This window comes from Triturus cristatus, chromosome 1_2 (assembly GCF_964204655.1).
Source record: "Triturus cristatus chromosome 1_2, aTriCri1.1, whole genome shotgun sequence".
NCBI classification, from domain to species: Eukaryota; Metazoa; Chordata; class Amphibia; order Caudata; family Salamandridae; genus Triturus; species Triturus cristatus.
Window position 1 is genome coordinate 401,438,916 of NC_140580.1, and position 13,516 is coordinate 401,452,431.

The window sequence follows — 13,516 nt, forward strand, 5'->3', positions numbered from 1 at the left end:
TTACATGTTTTGTTGAATCCCTTTTTGTCCTCGGGTAAATCCTCTGGCTCTTTTTCTGAAGCTCTCATTTGCCTTATCCCCAAGGAGGGTAAAGATTTGAGATATTGTAAAAACTTTCGGCCCATATCTTTAGTCAATGTTGATTATAAAATCTTCTCTAAATCTCTGGCCTTTCGACTAGACTCACTTCCTGCATCTCAAACACAATTTCAAGATGTATGGATAATTGTATACAGAGAATATCGTCTTTAAATGCTAAATGGCATCCTCTTTACCTATCCTCGTGGGGCAGTCTTGATACCATAAAAATGATGCTGTCCCCCATAGTTCTTTATATGATTTCTAACATCCCATTATCCATGCCTTTAAAATTATTTTAAAAAACTAAACATCTTGTTATCCTCTTTCCTCTGGTGCAATAAAAAATCTTGTATGTCCTGATCAAAATTGACCCGCCCAAAATCGGAGGGTGCTGTTAATTTTTCTAATTTTCCTATATATCAAAAAAAAATTTGCTTCGGCAATCATCAAGATGGCTCTCACACACCTTTAAAAATCACCTTTCTGGACTAAACTTGAGCTCTCCTTTCTATCCCCTTTCTCCTTTCAAGAGTATCTCTCGTTCTCGCGAAAACCACAACACCTTTTGACCCCCATAATTAAATATACATCTAAGATTCTGAAACCTGCACACTCAACCGATTCTATAAGTGGGACTCTCCTCTCTAACTCCACGATATGGCACAACAACATGATATTGATACGTGATAAACCTTTCTACTGCAAATCATGGAGGCATAAAGGTCTAATATGGGTTCACTTATTATACATACAAGACCAATTCATGTCCTTTGCACAGGTTAAAAGTGTGTTTGGTCTACCATCCTCCTTCCAATCTAAGTATACACTTTTGAAACAAGCTATTCTGGATGCGTACACCCGTTGCACACCTCCTAACTCCTTCATTGCCCATGTCAATTCTCCGATTGATAAATTGAATTCCCTATTACAAGTTAACCCCAAAGCTTCTGCCATTTATAATTATTTACAATCTTCATGCACTCCGTGAAACAAATCTAAGATAGAACTATCCTGGGAGCAGGATCTGGGTGTTGACTGGTCTACTACTTTTTGGAACAAGATATGTGGTAAAATCAGGAAATCCTGGAGAGCTGCCAAGACCACACAGACACTATTTTTTTATTTATAAAAGGCTTTTACTTTCTCCAGTTGCTCTACATAGAAGACACGCTTGTGTTTTGGATGATTGTTGGTCATGCTCTTCCCCTCATGCGGACCTTCATCACTTACTTTTTACATGCCCACTTGTTCATGATTTTTGGAAAAGGGTTTGGGCCCAAATCAATTCAATTTTTCATTCCAACTTTCCTGTTTCTGTTTCCAATGTATTTTTGGGAAGTTTGTCCCCGGTGTGGTCAGAACACACTTCTAACACAAAAAATGTAGACCTTTTATTGGCGGTTGCCTTTCAGCAGATTACTAAAAATTGGAAAGACTTTACCAAATTATCCTACCAAGCTTGGTGGTATGCTATTTGTTATAATCACAGATTAGGTACAACTTTTGTGTACCCCATTTCTATGGGCACAAAACGTCTGTGTTTATGACTACCTGTTACAAAATTAATCGAAGCTAGTGCTAGACGTTCATCTTCTCTAACTCCAACAAGAAGTTTCCAAACCTCCATGACTTTCTTTTATTGTAATTTTCACTTGCAAAATTATTCCTCTCTTGCATTCTAGTTTTTGTATTCTGTGATTTATTATTAATCTTTTTTTTTTCAGATAGACCAGTTTTAATTGTATATATACCTATCTTCTCCTTGTACTCAAAAGATGTTTCATGTGACTAAGTACTGTTATTTTGCTCTTTGTACTGAGATTTACATTTCCCTTAATAAACTTATTTCTGAACTTAAAGTGTGAATCTAAGAAGTAAGGGACAGATAAAGGAGAAGGAAGAGCTAATACAAATTGAGAAAAGTTAACCTGAGGTAGTGTACCTTTAAGAAGGGAGTCTTTAGTTTCTTATTGTATTGTAGGAGGGTTGGTGCTGTTCTGGTGTTAAACATGGTGTTGTGCTAGATCCTGGGGCAGGGAGTGAGAAGCATGAGGATGATGTGGTCGTATTTCTTCAGCCCTGTGAAGAAATATGACCACATCATCCTCATGATGCATAAAGGATGCCTTTCAAGTGAGAGTGGCCTCTGGAAAGCCATTGAGCAGGGTGGTGGTGCCTAGATGAAAGAGAGACTAGGGGCTGAACTATCTTTCTAAAGTTTTCTTTCTCCTGGAAGTAGAGCTCCACTACTTTCAAGAGGGAGAGAGAGTAAGAGTTAGAACCAGGCTGTTTTGGTGTTCTTGGCAATATATTAATTGAGTGAGAGGTTTGAATCGATAGTGAATCTAAAGGATTCTGTTTGTTCCGGCGGTTGAAGTGCGAAGCCTGACTAGATCAGAGAATGCTTGTTTGATTAGTGAGTTGTATCTTAGTTAGGTGAATCTTGATGTTGCTGTCTGCAAGGGTGGCCCCCAGGGTTCCATATAAAGGTTGAAAATGGTGGCTGAGAGGATAGAGGCTAGAGGACACCACAACAGACTGGGAGAATGCTGGAGCTGGTACTTCCTATTTGAAAGAATGTCTGTCAGTATGTGAGGTAGGATATGAACCACTGCAGGGCTGTGCCAGTGAAGCCCATGTACGTTTTCAAGGCGTGGATCGAAGATTGATTGCAAGTGTAGTTAAAAGCTGTGGCAAGGGAGGAAAGTGTTGTTTTTGCCATTAAGGAATAGGATGTTGTTGACTACTTGGAGTGTGACTGTTTCAATACTGTTACATGGTCTAAACTCAAATTAATAGTCTTGAAGTGGGGTATTCTTTCAGCTGTGATCCTGAGGCTTGGTGGCGACTGCCTACTTGATGATTTTCGAAAAATAGGAGGGTTATAAGCAGGGCTCCCGGTTTTCTGGTATTATTTTTTTTACATTTCCATCTGTATTTATCCATATTTATTTTTGGGCCCTCTCATTAGTATTTATCTACATTTATTTTGTGTTTGGATAATAAATTGAGTCGTAAAATGGCATATTTCCACATTTATTTAACTCTTAGACGTGCACTCATACATGGATGCCTGTCATGTCTTAGCAAGTTACGCAGCCACATTTAACAAAACACTACACCCATAGGTGCATGTTAGTGATATACTACAAATGAATTTTAACATATGCCTGTATTTTAGGAAATCTGATCCTGTTTTGCAAGTCCCCATTCTATCTGTCTGATCAGCTTTTGTCTGGAATTCATGAAAGACACCATGGTGAGTCACTGACAATAAGCACAATTTTCAGTATTTTTCTCTTTTTAAAAATAAATACAGACAGGAAACACATTGGTTTCTGTCTGTATTTATCTGTAAAAATCTGTAAAATCGGAAAACTGGGACTCTTAGTTATAAGTTAGCAAGGTTGGCTGGATCTAACATAGGTGTTATTTTGTGAAGAGGATGATTTTTCTGGTCTTGAGACTATCCACAAAAGTGTACTGGATTAGGGAGGCATACATATTGTGGAGAAGGGATGTGAAGGCTTCTCTTTGAGACCATATCTAAAGGCCTTAACTGAAGAATGAATTCACAAAAGCTGTTGCACCTTCAAATGACCCAAGATCTGAAGGAGTCCATATTGAAATGCTACAAAGTGCTTTAAATGCTGGCCTGTTCAAAACAGTTTTACTTTGGGGGGCTCCTGGGAGGTCTAATAACATCTGATACATTGTTCAGTTCCTTTACGACCGCTTTTAGATACTTCAAGAACCGTGATGACAGCTTTCTTGATTTTGTCTTTGGAAAACACTTATCGTCTCCTTGATAGTATGCATGTATGGTCAAAATTCTGAAGATCAGTCGCAGCCCAAATTCCCGGATACGCAGCAGTTTCTTACAAATAGATACCACATGGCTGAGCAATTCTGCTGTCAGGCCACATAGTCTTCAGGTGCTATTTGTGCCGACACTCAGTCTTCCATACCAGTAGGCCTCCAAAGGGATTAGCACAAATCTCTGCCACATCAATTGGCGCTCTGAACCTAAGATAGAAGTTGAGTTAAATTGCTTGACAAAGATGGTGTATCAAAACATTTAGCTGCCCAGCTATGATGAGATATTTTTATGCAAGCCCTTGCTCTAGAAATCTGCTGAGATTATTTTTGCTTCTTTCGACAGGAGTCTTGATGTCTGTTAAAGCATATTTCATGGGCCTCTAGAGTGATCAGGGAAATATCAAAGTGGTGGCCCAATGAGGAGTTCTTCTGCGTTATAAACTGCCCTGACTGATGGCTCAAGGAACCGGTGGGCGCTAACTTTAGTTTAGCACAATATGACAAAAACCTGGCTTTCAGTAGCATATGTTTCTTTATAAGGTTACAGATCTGCGAGGGGTTGGGCAATCTGGCAGAAAGAAAAGTTGGCAAAAACATTTGCATTGTGCTTTGTCCAGCCAGGTGTCAAGATCATTTTTGAAGGCAATGGCTTCATACGCCCAAGTGGGCATTAATCTGCTTTTGACAACCTTCATTAATACTCTTACATCCAAGCAGATCTGGCTCTTGTGTAGTCATTGAAAAGCCTGTGTCAGAGACTGGGCACAGCATTTTAGGACATTCAGGTATTTCGTCCTCTCTTGTTCAGGGATTTCCGAAGATATTTATAGGCTGACACCCTCTCTAGCTTTTATTTATTCAGAAACCAGCAACCACTTTTAATTAGAGTACAAACACAAAGTTTAAACTTGGTCTTAGCTAGGTTGATTAAGATGCTGTTAATTTAATACCTGCGAGTAGATGTGGTATTATGTCACCACTTAATATCTGCAGAAATGACAGAACTATGTAGCAATAAGTATACTGGAAATGTCTAGCATTGCTTTAGGCACCTAGTGAGGCCTCACATTTAAAATTGGTGTTTCATTGCGAATTACAACACAACCCTCTAGCACCTCTGAAATATGTTGCAACTCAAGCATGAAGGCCAACAAGGCTGAAACAATCCTGCAGTTGCACGTTTTCCCATGCAGGGGGCATGTGGCCCAGTTATTTGTGGTGAAATATTGACCTTGTCAGTAGGTAGTTTCCCTTGCTGTACAGCTCCGCCTGGTAGCTGTTGCCCCCTGACCCTTACAGATCCTGAGTTCGAGACCCTCCTCCACCCGCAGGTACCCGCCTGCGCCTCATCCCTGGTGGTCCAGTGTGGAGCGTCTCTGCTCTGCTGCTGCTCTGCCCTCTGTCTCTCTGCTTTCTACCTTTTCTCCTCTGATTTCTTCTGTTCCTTAACTTTCACCTTTTCTGCCTTTCTCTCACTTTCTATTTTTTTCGGCACTTGTTGTGCCTTTTTTCCCCAGGGCTTTTTTCTGCTTGTCCCCCGCGGCCCCACCACCCTCCAGCACCACTTTCCTGCTTCCCACTTTTCCAGCCTCCAAGCTGTCAGCCCTCCCCCTCACACTACTTAATGGCTGTGTGGCCGAGCGCCTCTGGCGCACCAAAAGCAAGCCAGTCTGTGCCCATCCATGCCTGGACTGCGCCCTGCGCTATGGACCCTGGCCCGCGGACCACCCACCGCTATGACACTAGCACCGTCCACGCCCTCAACACCGGACGCCACTCTGCCTGCCACCTCATATCAGCGAAGAACACCCAAGGCACGGTCACCTGCAGCACCTGCAACTGCACCTTCGCCAGCCTCCGTACAATAGACCTAACAACTGCATGACCCTCAAGAATTGGACCTGACCTCCTTGGATGAATCCTACTCAACACACGCTCCCTCAAAAGACATGCTGTGGAGATCTGGGACCTGCTCAACTCCACCTCCCCCGACATCACCTTCTTCACGGAAACCTGGAAGAACTCCAACTCAGACCCGGACACCGCAACTGCCATCCCTGACTGATACAAAATCATCCACAAGGACCGCATCAACCAACCAGGAGGAGGCATCACCATCGTACACAAAGAGACACTCCACCTCACAACCAGCTTCGACGACCACTCACCTGACATGGAGCACCTCCACTTCCAGATACATACCAACCCATCCATGGCACCCTCCTCTTCAAACTTCCTGGACCCCGTCCCCCCGTCAGCAAAGCCATAGCGGACTTCAATGTTCACCATGCGCTTGCCTCAATGGACTACATCCTTCTCGGTGACCTCAGTTTCCACCTGGATAACCTCGAAGAAAACAACACCTCATCCCTACTGGAGAAACTCACCAACATTGGACTCAAACAACTGGTCACAATGACAACCCACTCAGCAGGACACACGCTAGACCCCATCCTCTCCGCAAGCAACAACATCTCTGTCAGCCACACCTCCGAGCCACACTGGACCGACCACCACAGTGTCCACTTCTCCTTCACCAAACTCACCGTACGCCACCACGCCAACCGCGATCCTCGCAGAAGCTGGAACAAGGTCACCGAAGATCAGCTCACCACCTCCCTCAGCTAGACCCCACCACAGATAACCATGGATGCCAACACCTCAGCAAGCAACCTCCACTGCTGGATCTCCGACTGCGCCAACACACTAGCCCCCCTTAAGAAACCCTCAGGCGAGCAGCCCTCCAAGAAAGCCAACTGGTTCTCCTCCACCCCACAAGATTCCAGGCACACCTCCAGACGACTCAAGAAAAGGTGGAGGAGCAGTAAGATCACAGCTTATCACGCATGCTTCATATCTGCCATCACCGTGCACCCACCGCCTCATCAGAACAACAAAGAAAGCAACCATCGAGGAATGCATCAACGCCAACGCACACAACAGCAAGTAATTCTTTGTCCTAGTCAAAGAATTCATCAAACCCAGCACTGAGAAAGTAGACATCCCCCGTCCCAAGACCCCTGTGACAACCACGCCACCTTCTTCTCCAGCAAGATCAAGGAAATCTATGACAGTGTCATGACCCAAGACTCACCCACCCCACCCGCACCCAATAGCCCCAGCCCCCAGAAGACCCTGACCAACTGGACTACCCTCACCTCTGACAACACCCTCGGGATGATGAAGAGCAACCCCTCGGACCCTTGCCCTCACCTTACAGCTTCAACAAAGCCAGAACCTCTATTGTTCCCAAATTCTGCTACACCATCAACCGCTCCATTGAGTCTGCAACTTTACCGGAAGACTGGAAGCACGCACAGATGAATCACCTGCTGAAGAAACCTTCTGCCGACCCAACAGACCTCAAGAACTACAGACCCATCTCTCTGCTCCCCTTCCCAGCCAAAGTCAACGAGAAAGCCATCAATGCCCAACTCTCAGAGTTTGTCAAAACGAACAACACCTGGACCTCTCCCAATTGGGCTTCAGAAGCAAGCACAGCACTGAGACTGCTCTCCTCACCCCTACAGACGACATCCACACCCTCCTCGATCAAGGAAAAACTGCAGCCCTCATCCTCCTGGACCTCTTGCCTGCCTTCGACACTGTCTCCCAACACACTCTCTGCGCAAGACTCCATGACTCTGTCATCCATGACAAAGCCCTAGAATGGATCTGCTCCTTCCTCACCGGCCAAACGTAGAGTGTCAGACTTCCACCATTCAAATCAGAACCCACAGAGATCAGCTGAGGAGTACCTCAGGGATCCTCCCTGAGCCCCGCCCTCTTCAACATCTACATGGCCCACTTGCAGCCATTGTCAGAATCCACAGACTCAATATTGTCTCCTAAGCCGACTACACCCAGCTGATTCTCTCCCTCACAGACGAACCCACAGTCGCCAAGTGGAACTTCCACGACAGGATGAAGGCAGTTGCCACCTGGATGAAGGACAGCTGCTTCAAGCTTAACTCAAACAAGACCGAAGTCCTCATCCTGGACTCCTCCCCCTTCCCCCGGCGAAGACTCTTCGTGGCCCACAGTGCGCGGAGTCCACACCACTCCCACGGACCACACACAAAAACTCGCCATCATCCCTGACCCCTCGCTCTCAATGAACTGCAAAATCAATGGTGTCTTGTCCTCCTGCTTCCACAAGCTCCGCCTCCTTCATAAGATCTTTAAGTGGATCCCTACCGAGTCCAGGAAAACGGTCACCCATGTACTCGTCCGCAGCAGACTCGTCTAGAGCAACGCACTCTATGCTGACACCACCCATAAACAAAAAAAGAACTGCAGACCATCCAGAACACCTCCGCCAGACTCATCTTGAACATCCCCACCACAACCACATCACCGACCACCCTAGAGACCTTCTCTGGCTACCTGTCAACAAGAGAATCACCTTCAAGTTTCTCACGCATGCCTACAAAGCCCTACACAACGCCAAACCTGCATACCTCCACCACCGCCTCCCCTTCTACACTCCCACCAGACATCTCTGCTCCGCACAACTGGCCCTGGCCACCGTCTCACGGATCCGCAAGACCACAGTTGGAGGAAGATCCTTCTCCTACCTTGCTGCAAAGACCTGGAACTCCCTACCTCTGCCCCTCAGGAAGTCACCATCACTGCCGCAATTCAGGAAGGTCCTCAAGACCTGGCTCCATGACTGAACCGCTGACCCAGCACACTCCCTCCACCCAGCACCCTGAGACCCTCACAGGTGAGTCGTTGCGCTTCATAAGACCCTGATTGATTGATTTATTGAACTACCATCTGCAGGCAGGGCATAACTGGCTTGCCTGTGGTCACTCTCGCCCTGCTATGGCACAGAGTAAAGCAGACTACGACCGAAAATAATTACCAGTGGCTTGGAATAGTTCCAGTATTCCCTCCATCCCCGTTTTTGTATTCTTAACGGTCTCTTTAAAGCCATTTTTCCCAACTTAGACTGCGTATTGCTCATAAGTTTAAAAGAAATTTGGCGTTTACTGACCTATGCCACGTTTCTTATTATCAATGGCGATGAAGCGTATGCAGGGATTGCTGGTGATGTACTGTGCTGCCCACGGGACATCTAGCTCTGTACCAGCTTCGTAAAAGAGTCCCAGTGCATAGCGAGAAGAGTAGCTCACAGCTTCCAGTTGATGCCTCTGACTGCTGCTGATCACTGTGGAAAAATGAAATATGACAATCACATCTTCTGGAGGCAAAAAAAACCTGAGAACACCAAAGATATGCAGAAAGGCAGTGTGCATAATTTCACAAGAACAGTGGCTTGGCAAAAGTGACATGGACCCTATTGCTAATAATGAAAATGTAACTTCAAACCTTGATTAGGTAGTAAAAGATATGCATGATTAGGGCACAGTAGTACCCCTCATATCTCTAGGCCCAGGTGCCACCGCACATGCTGTACTACGTATTGCTATGACCCAGCACACAAACTTTCATAATCTCCTATATTGTAATGCAAAATGCAATCGTTTCCAGTGTCTTTTGGGGTCTTTTGTGTGAACCTGAAAGGAAGTTACATCGTTTCTCATGCCGTGCATGCTTGCCGTACAATGACCAATAGTTTTACTTTGCAAACGTCAGACTTTTGGTGATAACTGCACCTATAATTTGCATATAATGGCTCATTTTGAAATTCCACCTATAATTTGCATATAATGGCTCATTTTGAAATTCCACCAATAATTTGCATATCATAGCTCATTGTTGAAATTTCCCAAATCCTGTGAAGTACGCCTCAAAAGTCTATTCAAGTTTTGGGTGCACACCCTTATTCCCTTAAACTTACTCCTGCAGCATGTTTGAAGTCCAGACAACCAACAAGTAAATATGGTGGAAACGTATAACTTCACATATTCTCTCTACAAAGAAACAAAATATTCTCCTGAAGAAACGCCTCCCCCTTCAATTGCTGAAAATACAGTGGCATTGTGGGCAGCTTTTTTTTTTTTTCTTTTTTTTTTTTTAACTCAAATCGTTTTTATTGAATTTTCAAGAAAAGAACAAATAAATAATAAACACAGTGATAAAATAATAATGATCACAAGAATAATGTCAAATAAAAACAACCAGGGGAAAAAAATAAAGCATTGAGAGCAGCTTTAAACAATATGTGCCCACTTACTCTAATCTTTTTCAAATCTAAAGTTGTGTGTGCAAATAGTGTGGAAAAAATAATCAGAAATGTTTGTAAAAACCTTTTGTGCGTGAATGCCCACTGTCTGTTCCAGATTAACACCTCTGTTCCTACCCCTGAACCTACAATTAAGCTTGGTAAAAACTAGGGGGAGGAGCCTAGCCTGCAACAGAGATGGCCGCCTGAGCCCTCGGCTCCGCCGACTCGTCCGCTTCCCTCCCGTACCGCTTCTTCTCCTGATTGCGGAATCGTGCCTGTTGTGCGGTAACGGGTCTGGGAGGCGACGCTGCATCCGATGGTAGGCTCCCCGTCGTTCCTCCTGCACCGGGAATGAAGAAATGCCCTGAACTCCTGCAGACGACTGCTGAGTGGGTCCGGTCCTTTGTTCTCGGCAGCGTCCGGCTAGAAGGCAACAACAGCGGCCATTACATGAGAATCTGAAACCGCCGGCGAGACGCGACAAACCACCGAGATCCTCAGAAGTGGCGCAACAGTTTCTTTTGGAGTCTCGCCGCTACGCTGCTTTACTACCGCCGATGCAACAAATGTATCCCCCTTTTTGGAAGTTTCTCTTTGATTTCTCGCTACGTAGTGTAATGGAAGGGGCCATTTGTATTGAGTGATCGGCGCTTATACACGGCGCCTGGTTGGACCGTCACTGTGCTGTCCCTGTGCGTGGCGCTGGACTAGAGGTTGCTGCCCTGTCCCTGTGGTTTGGCCCTGCCTTTCTGGGAGCTGACCTACTAAACAACGCCTGGACATGTATGCTAAAGACTGGGCTCGAGGGTCGCCACACGCTTGCGGATTCCGGGGACAGGGAGCTGGCATCTCTTCCTCTCACGCTATGCCCGTGAGCATCGGCGACGTCCTGGAAGCTTTGGCTGCTATGCGAGCTGCTTTTTGTTCCAACGCCCGTGACCTGGAGCGCCGGTTGGACGACGCTGTGCCCGTTCTCTCCTTGGCTGACCGGACGGGCGGCTGTGCGCGGAGCAGATCGCCGAGCCCAGGACTCGGCAGTCGTGTGCAGCCTCTCCGGGGAGACGTAGAGGAACTGACTGTGAGTGCACTTAACATCACCGCCGCTCGGACTGTCGCAACTATGGAGGACACAGTGCATTCTATATTTGGACGGAAACTAGAAGTTCGCCGTCGGATGCCAGGACTACCACCGCCAGCGGGTGCTGCTGACAAGATTGCTCTGCTTACTTTGAACATGTTGCCCGGGAGTGAGTTGCCTAATTTCGGTGGACTATCACTGTACGCCTGCCCGTACTGCACTCTTGGGGATAACACTGTCCTGCTTTGGATGGCGATTACTGGCTGTTGCCATCTCTCTAGGTGGTCACATCGGATGCTCTTCCTACTCTACGGGGCTACGCCGCAACTGCACTTTGCTGGCGCACTGGAACGTAGGGGTCAGGGTTGAGTTTGTCTTTTTCTTGCCTTGATACCGGTAACTACATTCCTGGGACTGTGCTGGACTGACGAGGAAGCTGGACTTTGGGTATGGATTGCATAGGGGTCCGGGAAGTGATGGCCGGATACACTCCTGTCGATTATTTTTGTTATCATGGGTTGGCCCTCCTCCGTTGATAAATGTTTTGCACCGTTCTTGCGGGTGGGGCAGCCGGGGACCTAGTTTTCTCTGAGTGACCGGGACATGTATCGGTGGTGCTAGAAGACTATTGCGGGGGCTTACGCTTATCAATCATGGCTTGAAGATTCCTTGTTGATATTTTGGATGTTTTGGTTGGGTGTTGCTGCCTTACTTACCCTGCGCGCTGCTGCTGTGACCCCAGTTTTCTCGTCATATTGGGCATGTTATTATTATTGGGTGTCAGACTACTGTTGCTATTATTGGTGCGAGATGGCGGAGCTGGGGGACGAATAGTGGGCTCCTCCCCACCTTTCTTAATTTTATGAGAGTTTTAGGCTTCTATCCTTTTCTTACTCTCTATATTTCGGGACTCCTTTTCTTGGGCGACAGGCACACTGCTAGGGGGGGACAGGCCGTAGCCAGCTGCAGGGGTGCAGGGTGGGGGGTACTTGGGGGGTGGGGTTGCTTTCTTTTTTTGTTTTTCTTTTTTGTTCTATGGGCCTTCTATTCTTTGTCCTTTTTCCTTCCCTGGGGTTTAGACGTTCCTTTCTGGGAGCCACGCAGCGACTCTGGTGTTTTCTTCTGCTATAAGATTATCTATCCTGATTGTCCAACACCAGTATTGACTTGTTGTGCTACGATATCCTGCTTATGTCTATCCTACAAGGAAACCTTTTAAAACTAGACCTCAGTCCTTCTGTAATGTATCCTCTGTGCTTTCAGTAAGTTGTAATGTACCGTATGTGTGAGCCCCCAGGGCTCCTTGTTGACTTGTATTTGCCTTTTTCTATCAATAAAGGTCTTCCAAAAAAAAGTTGAAAAAAAAAAAAGCTTGGTAAAAACTCAAATTTCAATAAACTGGGATACATAGTGGCAACATTTCTCAATCCTGATGATTTGAACTAGGATTTGAGAAATCCGTCCCTGATTGCAATTATTGCAGTGGTAAAAGTAACCTGGGACCATAAAATGTTATGTAAATGACGCTGACAGACTTCCAAGGTGCTTACATTTAGAGTTTCGCATCCCTATGATATATAACATTCTAAAAAAAAAGTTTATTTTTAAAGACGATGATTGCTGGTGTTTGGAAAGTCGAGGCAGAAGACACACAGTTTTTGAATTGGAACAGAAATCTCATTCTTGCAAAGGGACACCTTGTGACTGATGGGAGCAGACATTTTAGTTTTTGCACCTTGATTTGCGTCCAGTGGCGTAGCAAGCTCAGGTGGTACCCGGTGCGGAAAATTTCTTGTCACCCCCCCACGACATTGAAATTATTAAAAGAAGGAAAAATAAGATACTTAAAGCTTGCCTTTCAGTTTTTTTCTTTGCTGCGCACCACTCGTTTTAAATAATTTAATATTGTTTTTAAAGTGCAGTGAGCCCCCAATTAATTTTTTTATTTGAAAAACACATATTTTTGTCATTTTGTAACCCCCCTCAGTGATGACACCCGGGGCGGCCCGCACTAACCGCACCCCACTTCCTACGCCGCTGTTTGTGTCTATTATGAGTTAACTTTTGTCCATGTTCTGTCCTCGACGATGGCCTCATTCACAAAGATTCTTCTGGAACAAATTAGAAGATGGACAGGAGAGTATTTACTAATTACACCAGCCGACTTTATCACATTAAGCAAGATTTGCAATCTAGCAAACAAATAGATACCTCCAGCATCTTCGGCATGTATTTAAACAAATGTTTGCGATTTCCTATTGCAATAGAACATGTAATATACTCCAGGCATCTCCCGATTTGCACCAGTGAAAATCTTTGTGAACACAGTGTAAAGCAGCTCAGATAGTTCCGTGCGTTGAAATGAAGTCTGTATTAGCATTTTATTTTCTCCCTCAATTTTACAC

The 13,516-nt window shown here is 45.4% G+C and overlaps 1 protein-coding gene across 2 annotated transcripts in view; it reads right to left on the reverse strand.

Moving 5' to 3' along the window:
- Window positions 1–13,516, reverse strand: part of RNLS (renalase, FAD dependent amine oxidase) — a 455,130-nt gene that overhangs the window by 96,570 nt on the left and 345,044 nt on the right. For both annotated transcript variants that reach the window (XM_085605681.1, XM_085605670.1), the window contains exon 5: window positions 8,900–9,073. In XM_085605681.1, coding sequence (XP_085461807.1) covers window positions 8,900–9,073 — 174 coding nt within the window. The remainder of the gene's footprint in view (window positions 1–8,899; window positions 9,074–13,516) is intronic.